This window comes from Podarcis pityusensis, assembly GCF_964106645.2.
Source record: "Podarcis pityusensis genome assembly, chromosome: 8".
NCBI classification, from domain to species: Eukaryota; Metazoa; Chordata; class Lepidosauria; order Squamata; family Lacertidae; genus Podarcis; species Podarcis pityusensis.
Genome location: NC_138033.1, coordinates 84,390,283 through 84,403,458, shown reverse-complemented (window position 1 = coordinate 84,403,458; position 13,176 = coordinate 84,390,283). Strand labels below are relative to the sequence as shown.

At 43.9% G+C, this 13,176-nt stretch overlaps 1 protein-coding gene and 1 long non-coding RNA gene across 12 annotated transcripts in view; one reads left to right on the top strand and one right to left on the bottom strand.

The window, feature by feature from the left end:
- SLC23A2 (solute carrier family 23 member 2) overlaps positions 1 to 9,887 on the top strand; it is an 83,315-nt gene extending 73,428 nt beyond the window's left edge. For all 11 annotated transcript variants that reach the window (XM_081017400.1, XM_081017392.1, XM_081017397.1 and 8 more), the window contains 4 exons: positions 2,503 to 2,632; positions 4,320 to 4,457; positions 7,982 to 8,077; positions 9,447 to 9,887. In XM_081017400.1, the coding sequence (XP_080873526.1) occupies positions 2,503 to 2,632; positions 4,320 to 4,457; positions 7,982 to 8,077; positions 9,447 to 9,682 (600 nt within the window). In that variant the 3' untranslated portion in view covers positions 9,683 to 9,887. The remainder of the gene's footprint in view (positions 1 to 2,502; positions 2,633 to 4,319; positions 4,458 to 7,981; positions 8,078 to 9,446) is intronic.
- The window catches only part of LOC308483604, a 90,342-nt gene that overhangs the window by 33,199 nt on the left and 43,967 nt on the right, over positions 1 to 13,176 (bottom strand). The window lies entirely within an intron of this gene.

Sequence of the window (13,176 nt, the reverse complement as noted above, 5' to 3'; positions counted from 1 at the left end):
TTCTGATGTTTAGTTCCAGTAATATTATTTAATTATGTGTATCAACTGCACTTTAGTTTGATTTGTATGAAGACGTCATTGTTTTAATAGTCTTGTTAGACATTGCCTTGAAACTCACCATAGTAGGTAGTACATAAATACTTTTATAAATGAAATAAATAAACTGTGTATACAGTTTAATATCCTTGAGGAATGGTTTGCGGGGAATGGAGGTGGTGGTTTCAGCATCTCCTCCCTCTACCCCACATCTTGTGCTGCAAGTTGTACTTCCATCCAGCATGTTTTATACATGATGGGGACAGGTGCTTAAAGACACAAGATTTCTAGAGTCATGTGTAGCTTGGCCCTTAAATCTTTTTTTTTTTATCATCAGTGATTTGCTTGTGAAATCTGAATATGAACATCGCCATGTACTGGATGCAATTTTTTTTAGGCAGGGAGGGCGAAGTTTCTTACAAAAATACAGTGGTACCTGAAGTTATATACGCTTCAGGTTACAAACTCTGCTAACTTGGAAGAGTTACCTCGAGTTGATAACTTTGCCGCAGGATGATGAGAACAGAAATCATGTGCCGGCGTCACAGCGGCAGCAAGAGGCCCCATTAGCGAAAGCACACCTCTAGTTAAGAACAGTTTCAGGTTAAGAATGGACCTCCGGAACGAATTAAGTTCGTAACTAGAGGTACCACTGTACATGGAAGTGCAGTCGTGGGTTGGCCCCATTTCCATAGCCTAATATTGGCTGTCTGCAGTTATCTAGGGACCTGTCACATCTGTTTTACCTTGATCTCGTCATTTCCAGTCATGGATTAAATAATTTCTGAACATGGTACAAGCAAATGTTACAAAGGCACTTTATGTATTACGTGTTTACTTCATAAAATGCATACACTGAAAGTGGTTTACAGTTAAAACATACAAAAAGTTAAAATACTAAAACTGATGAGAATTCACATCAACTTTCTGAGCATCTGGGCTTGTCTAAACAATAGCATTTTTAGCAGGCATAAGAAAAGAATACAATGAAGGCACCCACTTGATATCAGTAGGCAGGGAATTCCAAAGTGTAGGTGCTGCCACTTTATACATCCCCTTAGGGCAAAATGTCTGTTTATGGGATTGTAGTAGAAATAAAGGCTGTTTAAGGAAAATAGCGTGGGAAATGTTTTCAAAGAGGTATGTTCTGCCAGTGCAGCTTGCCTTTGTTCGTAATCTTTTTCATTGTATAGATAGCACTAAATAAAGCAATGGGAAAGTGTGGTGGAAGAGACCTTTGCCCACACACAGAGTGTGACTCAAGTCAAGTGAATGTTGATTGTCACATGGACTCTGCTGCTTGTGTGTTAAACTGTCAGCGCAAAAACTTCGCAAAGAATTGATTTGTGCTTCTCCTGAGAAGCTTTGTTTCGTGCAAAGCATCGCTTTTGTTCAGTTGAGCTCTTCAAAGAGTGTAGCCCCAAGCAATGGAAATGTCTCTGTGTTATGTAACTCTACAAAAATAGTCTTTTTGAACTAAAATGCCCCAAAGCACGAATCTGTATTGCCAGGTCTCACATTCAGCTGATGTGGAATGTATCAAGTGGCTTTATCAGTTTGCTTCCATTGATAAATACTGGGAACACATGATAACATACTGGCCTGCAGTATCATCCTGTCAAGTGATCACATGATAACTGTGGCCATAGGGAATCGGCCTGTAGAGTGTTTGAAAAATAAAAATAAAAAGTTTTAAACTTGCTGGAGTTGTGGAGCAAGGAAAAAGCCGAGGTCAGGCAGTTTTCACCAAACTAGCAGGAGATGGTGAGGTTTAGTTGGGATATCCATCTAATAACAGAGGCTTTTAATTCTCTGTGCCACTGAGTCCCTAATCTGTTTCCTCTGCAGCTGTTGTTGCAGCTACCCCTAGTCCTTCCCCTTCACTGCGGTCCCCGAATTGACTCAGAGAGATTGTTCTGTGGCTGGCAGTGCAATGCTCCAGTAATTAAAAAAGGCCCACCTGCATATTGATACACAGATCTCACCAAACACCCTCCCCATTGAGGAGGATCCTTCTTGTCCTTCAGCAGAGAGCCATCACGAACAAGTGAGCCATCAAGTGAGGAAATGGAATATTGCATTTAAATCAGCTAAAGAGTCTATATTTTTTCCAGAGCTGCTGAACTACAGCAGCCGTCAGCCCTAGCAAGCACAGCCACTGACTGATGAGTGTTGTAGTTCACCCGCATCTGGAGGGCTAAAAGTTTCCCATGTCAGTTTTACAACTTTGTGATGAAATCACAAGTTGTCATCATGAACAAGACAGTGGAACAGTCTCCCTCGGGCGGTTGTGGATGCTCCTTCCTTGGAAGTTTTTAAGCCATCTGTCATGGATGCTTTAGCTGAGATTCCTGCATCACAGGGGGTTGGACTAGATGACTCTTGGGTCCCTTCCAACTCTATGATTCTAAGAGCAACTGCCAGAAATGTTGTAATTTATCTCCCTTTTTGTTGTGTGATTCATAGGTTGGAAGTCGGCGAGTGATTCAGTACGGAGCAGCGTTCATGTTGTTGCTAGGAATGGTTGGCAAGTTCAGCGCCCTCTTTGCATCCCTCCCTGACCCAGTGCTTGGCGCTCTCTTCTGCACTCTCTTTGGTATTTGAATTTCCCTCCTTATATTTTTGCCTGTTAGCAATGAGCTCTGTGCGCAGCCATGTCAGCTGCCACTTCTCCAGCTGTCAGCCGAGTCTCCTGTCTTTCCTCATGGACTTGCTTGGGAGAAGTGCCTTCCAGATGCTCACTTTGATGTCTGGTGATGCTGCTTCAGGGTACAACCCACCTGTTTGCATGAGCTGAAAGGGTCAAAATCTTAGTAGACTGGCACACATCTCCCCCATTGTTTGTTAGGCTGTTGAGTAATGCTGTGCAGTTTTACAGAAAGAACTGGTGGCTGTGGTCTCCTTCCACAATTGGAGGCAGCAGTGCTTCTGAATACCAGTTGTGTGTTGAGACCCCGCAGCCAGCCCCTCGTTGGAAATAACTCACATAAGGACACGGATATTAGGTTTACGTTATTGGGCAAATTTTGGCCACAACTTTATTGAAATTAAAGAATGTGAGCGGTACTGGCTTAGGCATTGATTGGACCTGGCTATATCTGACTCCTGCCCATTATGCAGGAAGTCCCAGTAAGGGTAAGTCACCGGTAGGGGGAGCCCTGTCGATGCGAACCAACTCAAGCTCCCTCTGGTGTTCCCGTCGGGGTCGTGTCAAGGCCTTAGCCCCCCAGCCGGGCTTCAGACTAGATCAACACCCCCGGGTTCCTTTAAAGGAATACCCTTAAGCATGGAGGGGCAGGTGATGGCCACACCTCCCCTCCCCCACACAAGGTATGGCCAGTGCCAATTTGCCAGGTGGAAAAATTCCTACCAGGCCCCTTGGACAACCAAGGCGACCAACCGAAGTCCATAGCAAGGCCATTGTCTAACTTGCAAAATAGGGAGGGGGGCGCGGGTGATTGAGGAAGTGAGCCAAAGAGGAAGTCCTCTGGCTCGCTCCTCCAATTTAAACGGCCCTGGCCACGCCCCCCCGGCCAGCGGGTTGGCTGGCCGGGCTCTGACGTGGCCGGGATCCCCCAGGCAACGGGGGACAGAGTCCCCCACCGCTGGTGGGGAATGGGTGGCCACGCGGTCCACTGCAACTCCTCCCCACTGGGAAGTGGAGCAGCTTTGCTGGAAACAGTAGGAAGGGAGAGGACGGCTCTTGTGCTAAGGTCCTGTTTGCGGGTTTCCCACAGGCAGCTGGTTGGCCACTGTGAGAACAGGATGCTGGAGTAGAAAGGCCATTGCCCTGTTCTAGCAGGCTCTTCTTATATTCTTAAAACGTAATGTTATTTATGTATCGGCTTGATACACATCACTGCAGACTCCCAAGGCCAGGCATGAAACATAATAAATCATTCCCCCCTTTTTTTTGTATGCCACCTTTCCAAAGTTAAGACCATCTTTACACAATTACAAACATAAGAAAAGTAGTCATAAACAATAAGCAAAACATCAGAAATGCACAACCAAATCCAACAATTTCAACATAAACCATAAAGATAAAAAACTGTAACAGCAACAACTCCAACAATCCCCCCTAAAAAATACCCCAGCCCAACATAAGTCTTCAAACTATCAATGTATATTTATGCATCCTTAAGTGAACATACGTCTCTTACCTTCTGCAAAAATGGAGGTTGTTTTTGCTTTTTAATGGAAGGGAAATACTGGTGGTCTGTGTAGTATTTCACATTGCATACTGTAGAGGCTAAAATCCTGTCCTGTTTGTTCTTGTTCAGGGATGATTACTGCAGTCGGACTGTCTAACCTGCAGTTCATAGATTTAAACTCTTCTCGGAACCTTTTTGTGCTTGGATTTTCTATCTTCTTTGGACTGGTCCTTCCAAGTTACCTCCGACAAAATCCACTTGTCACAGGTACAAAATTTCCCTTTTTCTTATTCTACTACATGTATTAAAATAAGCTTATGCTGAAACATCTTGTTCTGAACAAAAATGCATTTACACAACCCATGTGGAAATGGATTTTCTAAACATTTCAACCTGTACTGTCAGCTGTGCAATTGTTAATCAGTCAGCTGGTATAATTACTTAAAGCTTTAATTGCAGACTAAGATTTGGTTCACCAGCCATACTCTGTGTTCTTGAAGGCTTCATAGGGCAGCCCTGAAAGAGACTTTGGTCCCTTTCCCCATGGTTTATAAAAATATCTCTTAAACATGGATCCTCCACAATTCTGAGAAGCTTTTTCAAGCTTTTTGAATCTGGTAAGAGAGCTTTATGGTATCTACTGTAAATTACTTTGCACTCAAGTGAAATGCCCAGGATCTTGTTTTTTTTTTTTTTTAAATGATATTTATTAAGATTTTCAAAAATACAGAAAGTAAAGATTAAAGTACATTCAAAGCCTTATTTTCATACATTCACTTTCCGGGACTCCCCCCTTCCCCCACCCCTACCATATTCCCCTTTCATATTGTTGGCTCCACAAGCTCTCAGTTCTAATTAAAACTTAATTTGTTTAGACCATTATTCGAATTTAAAATTTATACACTCCTCATCAATACCCTTAATAAAAGACAAAAGTTCTCTCCCCAGGGCCCACCCCATTTTCATTCCACAATTTCCCTTTTTTTTAAAGATAAGGACACCCCACACAGTAGAAATATAAGAAATAAGAAATAAAAAGTATAATAGGTGAAAAAGAGCCAGTTCAGAAAAAAAAGTTGACAAGCCTTTGGATTTTAGTTCTCCCCCCCCTGTCCCCGGTTTAATTTCCCCCTGACCACCAAACCATGTTATCTGCCTGGAATTCTTAAAGTCCATAAATCACCTATTTCCCCCAACTCCTTGCTGGCTTTTTCTTCTTATAGTTATTTTTTAAAACATTTAACTTCAAATCTTTAATAAAACTCCCCCCATTGTTCTTTCCAAGTTGTAGTCCAATTTCCTCTTGTTCCGCTGCTGAAACGTTCTAATTCAGAAGTTTAGTAACTCTGCAGGGATTATTGTTATTCAGGAACAAAAACTTGCATTCAGTCCCTTCCTTTCTTCAATAGAAAATTCTATTGTCTCCTTTAGCTGAACACCCTGTAGACAAAATATTATTTCCGTTTTGCAGCTTTCCCAGAAGATAACCAGTCCTGTAAAATTCCAATGGTATTTTTCCACTTACGACCATCTTTGTAATGTCCCGAAACTCCTCTAGGGGGATTGTTGTAACTTTGTTTTCTCTAGTCCAAAAGTCCGATTGTTATCCATGTTTTCGCCATTTTGTATCCAAGTTTTAACGGGTTATAGCAAATTGTAACAAATTTAACCAGCAAAGTTCTCATAATAAAATCCTGTCTGCTTTCCGACTTTGACAGCTACTTTGACAGCTGTCAAAATCTCCGACTCTTTTCACCAGGCTCTCTCTTCAATCACCCCGGTTCCCGGGGGGGGGGGTCACATTTCCCTTCTCCCTCAATTCTTCCTCCAGCACAGTTCTTGTAGTTCCCCATCGTGGAATTCTTAGTATTTATCAGCAATACAAATCTTTTTGGACCTTGGTTTCCCCGTCCTTGTTTTGGAAGGTTTACAGTAGGGAGGGGGACTGACTTCCTTTTTGGATCCCCCCCCGCTCGTGTCCAATCCGAAAAAAAAAAAAAAAATTTTTTTTTCTCCTTTTGAACCCGGTTTCCAAATTACTCACGGGTTGTTGTTAAGAAGTCCGAATTTTCAATAGAAGAAGTCAGCGCTCTCCGCCGGATGGCATGCGGCTGCGCTCGGCAGGGATAGCAGAGGACTCAAAGCACCACGCTTCTCCCCGGCACCCGATCCGTAGCCTTTAAAAAGGCTCCTTCACGAGTCGGGAGGGCGCTAGCGGTGCCAGCCGAGTCTCCATGTCCACGGCCTCCGTGGCCGTGGTTTTTAAGGGTCCCCGCATCGCCGGTGCGGTAGGACCCAGCCCCTGCCGAGCAGGCTCCCTCCGGAGCTCGGAGGGAGTCCGCCATTCGGCGATGGCGCCAACCCGGAAGTCCTAAATGCCCAGGATCTTGATAAAGACACATTTATTTTATTTTATTTAAAAAGAAACCAAAAATTAGTTAATTAGCCAACTGGTTGCAAGTACCTGTTAACGGAATAAAAAATGGGTTGAAGAGGACTACTGCCTGTTTGTATAAGCCCAGTTCTGGGAGCAAGGACCCATCTGCATTTTAGGCCCTTTTACAAGATAGATCTTTCCGCAGATTAATGGGGAACGTACTGTTAATGGATGCACAATGCTTTTTTCTGCTTATTATTATTTGTTGAATTTATATCCCACCCTTCCTTCTGAAGGAGCCCAGATCCACAACGGGGGGGGGGGGGGGCATTCTAGAGCAGTTTAAACATTATAAAAACAATGACACTTAATAACACCTGAAAGTGGTTACGGTTAAACATTATTCCATCCAGTGATGTCAGGGATGCCAGGAACTGTATCCCTCAGCCATGAAATGCCTGGGTAAACAGGAATGTTTTCAAATTCTTCCTGAAAGTTAATAGTGGGAGCAGAAGCACCTCACTAGGGAGGGTGTTCCATAAACTGGGGACCACCACTGATGGCAAGGGCAAACAAGTTAAGAGCTGGGAGTCTGTTAGGTATGTTTAGCCAGGAGAAGAGACTATCATATAGGAAAAGGAGCAGATTCTTTTTCTCTTGTTCCAAAGGATTGAAACAACAGGTTCAAATCAAAGATGATTTAGACTTGGAAGAACTAATGATGATACATGCTTCTTTGACAGTGTAAGAGGTGGTGATCAAGCAGAGGCTGTAGTAGTAAATTTACTGCAGTAGGTGGGACTAAATTTCTTTTTGAGATTCCTTGTAGTTCCATGGTTCCATGAGCCCAGCTTACACTGAGTCAGGCCATTGGTCCATCCAGCCCAGTACTGCCTACTCTTAACTGGCAGCAGTTTTCCAAGATGTCAGGCAGAGACCCTACTGCTACTTGCTACCTGATTCTGGACCTAGAACTGTCTGCATCCAAGGCCTGTGCTCTACCAATGAACTATAGCCCTTTCCTAGTAGGAGGGGAAATTGCCTCCCAACTGACTTTTGAGTAGTGCTGTCCATTGTGTCCATGTGAGGGATAGGGTGGGTGGAATAGCAATATATATTGTTTTAGTTCTATTATTGCTTAATTACTTTTAAATGATTGTCTTTTATATGTTTTTAGCTTTTTGTATTTTATCTGAGTCATTTTAATTTTTGCAAGTTTCCTTGAGTCCCTGGTATGATGATGATGATGATGATGATGATAAATATAAATATATGAGCATTGCTAAGCAATCCACATCACCAGGTGTTTGTGCTGTGTAGACAGTGTGACTTTGGCTCCTGAAATTGTGTGTATGAATATGGCGGCTCTTCAGATTTTGCTCTAAGTCTCTCCCTCCCCTTTCTGTTCTTGTAGGAATAGCCAGCATTGATCAAGTGTTAAATGTTCTTCTCACTACAGCCATGTTCGTTGGGGGTTGTGTAGCATTTATTTTAGACAACACTATTCCAGGTGAGCAGTGCAACAGGCTGCCTTTCCCCACTGTTTCCCTCCCCTGCCTTCCTGTTAAAGACACTGTGACGCTTGAGGCTGAAAATACGCAGCACAGCTACAGGTTGACACAGAGCACAATCCGACAGTGCAAATTGTGTGCTCTTAGGGAATCCTCATTCATTTCTGTGTGGCTCATGGGTTTGTAGGTCCCCTTCTACTGCCCTGAGGCAGCTGGAGCCCCTGTGCACAACTGCACAAGTATCACTTTCCAGGTATCCCACTCAGTGCTCAGGCTGATGGAGTGGGGTGAGCTTTCCTGTGAAAGGGGCTTAGAAGCACATCATAAGAGCCTGCTGGAACCGGCCAATGGCTCCTCTAGGCCAGCATCCTGTTCTCACAGTGGCCAACCAGATGCCCTAATGCAGGCATGTCCAAAGTCCATTTCGGGGGCCTAATTGGTTTAATCCGGCCCCTGTGGCAGTTTATTTCCTGGCATAAAATCCTAAAAAACCCTCAACAATTTCAATCCTAAGAAAAGTTCAACAACTTTGGTCGGCCCTTAGGTCGGCCCTCACAGTCCTTCACTTCATCAAATCTGGCCCTCTTTGAAAAAAGTTTGGACACCACTGCATGGGGAGCCCACAAGCAGGATCTGAGCACAAAAGCAGCCTTCTCTCCTTTGGTTTCTAGCAACAGGGGAGCATTGGTTCCTCCAACTGGAGAGGAAGAGCACAGCCATCATGGCTATCAGTCACTGATGACCCTCTCCTCCATCAATTGGTGTAATCTTTTAAAGCCATCTAGGTTGGTGGCCATCTCTGTCTCCTGCAGGAGAGATGCAGGTGGCTCTATGGTCTAAACCCCTGAGCCTCTTGGGCTTGCTGATTGGAAGGTCGGGAGTTCGAATCCGCACAACGGTAGTGAGCTCCCGTTGCTCTGTCCCAGCTTTTGCCAACCTAGCAGTTCGAAAGCACACCAGTGCAAGTAGATAAATAGTTACCACTGTGATGGGAAGGTAAACGACATTTCCATGCGCTCTTGCTTTCATCATGGTGTCCTGTTGTGCCAGAAGCGGTTACTCACAGCCCAGAAAGTTGTCTGTGGACAAACGCTGGCTCCCTCGGCCTGAAAGCAAGATGAGCGCCGCAACCCCATAGTCGCCTTTGACTGGACTTAACCGTCCAGGGGTCCTTTACCTTTACCTGCGGGAACAAGTTCCATAGTTTAACTCTGTGTTGCATGAAGGAGGACTTTCTTTGCTCTGTCCTGAATCTTGCAGCATGCAGTTTCATTGGGTGTCCATGAATCCCAGTGTTATTAGAGAGGGGCTTATGTCTCCAATGTTCAGCTCTTGATGCAACTCTCTCCCTATCCTTTTGATACCCAGGAAGCCCCGAAGAAAGAGGAATCCAGAAATGGAAGAAAGGAGTGTGCAAAGGCAGCAAATCCATCGATGGCATGGAAACTTATGACTTGCCTTTTGGCATGGAATTTGTGAGGAAGTACAAATGCTTCCGCTTTTTACCCATCAGCCCCACCTTCATGGGCTACACATGGAAAGGCTTCAGGCAAAACAGTGGCTGCCAGAGCACAGAGGAAGAGGACTCGGAGGCCACTGTATAGCCCCTGCTGCTGCAGCCCCTGTCGACCAGCTGCAGTGACAGACACCTCTGCAGTTCCTTGCTGACCTTGTTTTGTTTTATGTTTTTTGTATTTCTGCATTTTGAATTCTGGAACCAGAGCCGAAACAGATTATAAAAAATAGCTTTCCAATTGTGGACAGTGATAGCTATCTATAACGTCTCTCTATAATTACGTTGTGCTTTTTGTTTTGTTTTTAAGAAGTACTGTTAGAATTGCTTTTGCTGATTTTGGCGGGGCAATTACTGTTCAACGTTTAATCCAGATACAAAATTGGTAAATATTGTAAACACGGCGCTTAAGCAGGCTGTGTCTTTCCCATTTTATAGCTGATACATTCCATTTTTTTATTTAACTCTCATAAGCCCCCAGTCATTTGTTGGCATTATTCTGGTAAATTATACCAAAGTGTTCCATACTCGACAGTGCTTTCAAAGCTTCCCAGCATTGTGTATTGGATGTACCGACAAGTGGTGCCTTTGCACAAGTTTCTGTTCCTAAGAAAGTGACATGGCTCTGGGGTGCTTAACGAGTCCTAGCTGAGCACCTTTTGTGGACAGGGTTGACTGGGGCTTTGCCTCTGGTTGTCGTCAAATTGCACATCCCTGAACCTGACAGATTGCCTAAGCAGCTCACTGTCTTGCATCCCTGCAGGCCAGTGTTTTAAAAGTGATATTTATTAAGCAGCCAAATTCACTACTTCTCAATGGAGAACGGAACTATCTGGTTGTCTCTGGATTCGTACTGACCTGCTTCATGCAGTTCTGCCTGTCCCAGAAACATCCTTCAGTTAATGTTGCCTTTGTGTTTTCCTCCCTTTCTGAGCTTAACATGGGACCTGCTTTTAAAACAAGAGAGACCATGTGTGCATCACTGTCCACTGGGTGGTTTAACGGGTATCGGGGGCCCACTGTGGGTGCCATTCAGACTCTTGATTTTTTTCTTCTACTAGTCTTGGCTCTGACATTACATAGCTGTTAATGCTCATCATGCATTTATAATTGTAAAAAAAATTATTCCTGTGTAATGTTCTTACTGTTGCAGATTAGTTTTTAGACATCAGCATTTTGTTCCTTTCTTATTGTTGTCCCCCTACCCCCCCGATGTGGCCCAAAAGGCATTTTTGAAGCTGTGGAAAGATTTGTTAGAGAGGCATTAGGGTAAGTCTTCTCTCAAAGCCTGTACTCTCAAAGTCGGTGTGATCTAAGGTGCTCCTGTTTTGTATCTCTATTTCTTTTTTAGTTCCCAAAGCAGGTACTGTACATTTGTTGTCAGTTTCTTGAGCATGAGAGGCATAAAGCCACTCTTGTTGATTACTGAGGCTATTAGGGTTTGAGAAAGGTGTAAGGAGCTTTGATGTATCAGTATTGAATGGCGGGGAAGGGAAGGCAATCAGCAGATGGTGGGTGTTTCCTACCATTTCAGTGACATTTTCATTGTATAGCTTTTCACATCAGGGTTATATCCCCTCTCTGATCTTTCCTCAGAGACCTTGCAGCAGTTTGCTGTCTTGGATTCAAACTAGGTATCATGAAAACCAGCCCAAAAAGTAGCTGCTTTTAAATTTTTTAAAAAGGTTAAATCGGGGCTGTTGCATGAGCTTCAGAAACTAAGGCCACAATCCCGTGCATACTCACCTAGGATTAAGCTCCATTGGGCGCAGTGGGACTTACTTCTGAGTAAAAGCACAGGGGCAGCATGTTTGCTTTCCACCTTTATTTTATGAGCAACCAAAGAAAAGGTGGGTGGAAAGGAACCGCCCCCTATAGGTGGCTTATAATAATGCAAAATGCCAAAGCCAAGATTTTCCGCACACATTAGAGCAGCCTTCGCCAACTTGGCACCCTCCAGATATTTTGTGCTACAATCCCCTTCCGCCCCAGCAAGCCTGGCCGTATGGGAATTGTAGTCCAAAATCTAGAGGGCACCAGGTTGTCGAAGGCTGCATCAGAGAGGCAAATGTTGTGTATTCATAACATTGTCAGAATTTAGTATATTCTTGTTTGGGTCATTTTTGTTTGCTAAGGTGCCAGTTGTTTGTTTATAGCAGAACTGAAGATGTCACTGAATGTGATACACTACTGTAATAACACTCTTCCACAACTTCCCCTTTTGCTTCAGTAAAGGAGTAGATCTCCAATAGATTGGGCCCAGCGCAATCTGGGCTCCAATAGATTGGGCCCAAAGAAATCTGGGCTGTTACATGTGCCCTGCCACCAGCTGCGTGGCTACAGCTATCTTGAGTAGCTTTCATATTCTGCTGACAACTGCGGCAAGGTAAGCACCCAACTTCTTCAGTAGCCGCTTGACTATGTTTATTGCTAAACTTCTCTTCGAGGGACATGCAGCTAAGAGCTAGTCCATACATCACACAGAAGCCAGGAAAAGAGGCGTTCAAGTGACCCAACCTTCTTGTCTCACTTCTGAGGTGCAAATGACGCGAGTTTTTAAAATGGAGTTCTACTGCCCTCCTGGGATGTAGAGCTATGGAATGAAATGTTTCCAGAGTCTTGCAGTGTTTACAAGTGCAGTCCACTTTACTCTGCGCCCCCATTTATACATATATTCTGAGAGAGACGAGACAGGTTCACTTTGAAAGGCAAAGTGGTTAAAGCGAAGGCCGTGGCGGGTTTTCTCTTGCAGAAGCAACCACAAGAGGGCATTGCAATTGCTGCTGCTTTTAGAAAAGATTTTTGACAGCTTGGATGCAGAGCATCCAGAAGGTCAGGTGCTTTCGCAGTTGTGGGAAGAATACTTTGTTGTCCTGAGAAGAAAGCATGCTTTTAACTTTGGAGAGAATTTTGAGAGTCCAAGATAGGAAAGTGTAGTGAGATAACAGGTCTTGGGTATCATTAAGAGTAGGAGATGGGAGTCAAGCACCATTAAAGCAAAAGAGCACAGCAGTGTTCTTTCACAGCTCCCATTAATTTCAGTGATGTTGGACACATGACCTTCTGGCAGATGGCACCTGTGTTAATTAGTGGGAAGAACCATAATCTTCGCCTTGTCCAACTCTGGGATCAAAATGGCTTAGGACTGTATTCATAAGAGAGAATTCAGAAAACTCATTTTTCTGGATAACCTCCAAGGCCTGTGAATTTCAATTAAGGGAAGGTATTTGATGTACCTCTTGTTAACCTTTCAAAGTGGTGTATGAACTTCAGCTACCAGACATTGGGCTCCAACCAGATATATGCTTGTGTTTGGAGTAGATCCCAGTATTGTGTGAGAGCAAAGAACGGTTAGCTCCTTACATGTATCCTAGCTGGAAGGAAGTCAGAACAAGGTAGTGATGCTTTGAATTGTGTGCTTATTGTAGCCTCCTGTCTTTCTGCTATTAAGCAATTCTGCCCAGACAGATCACCTTATGAGAGAGGTTGGGGGAAATCACTGACAAATTTCAGTTAAAAGAAATAAATATTCATGACTAAACCATCACTGTCATGTCAAAGATCTAGAAACGTATATTGAAAGCA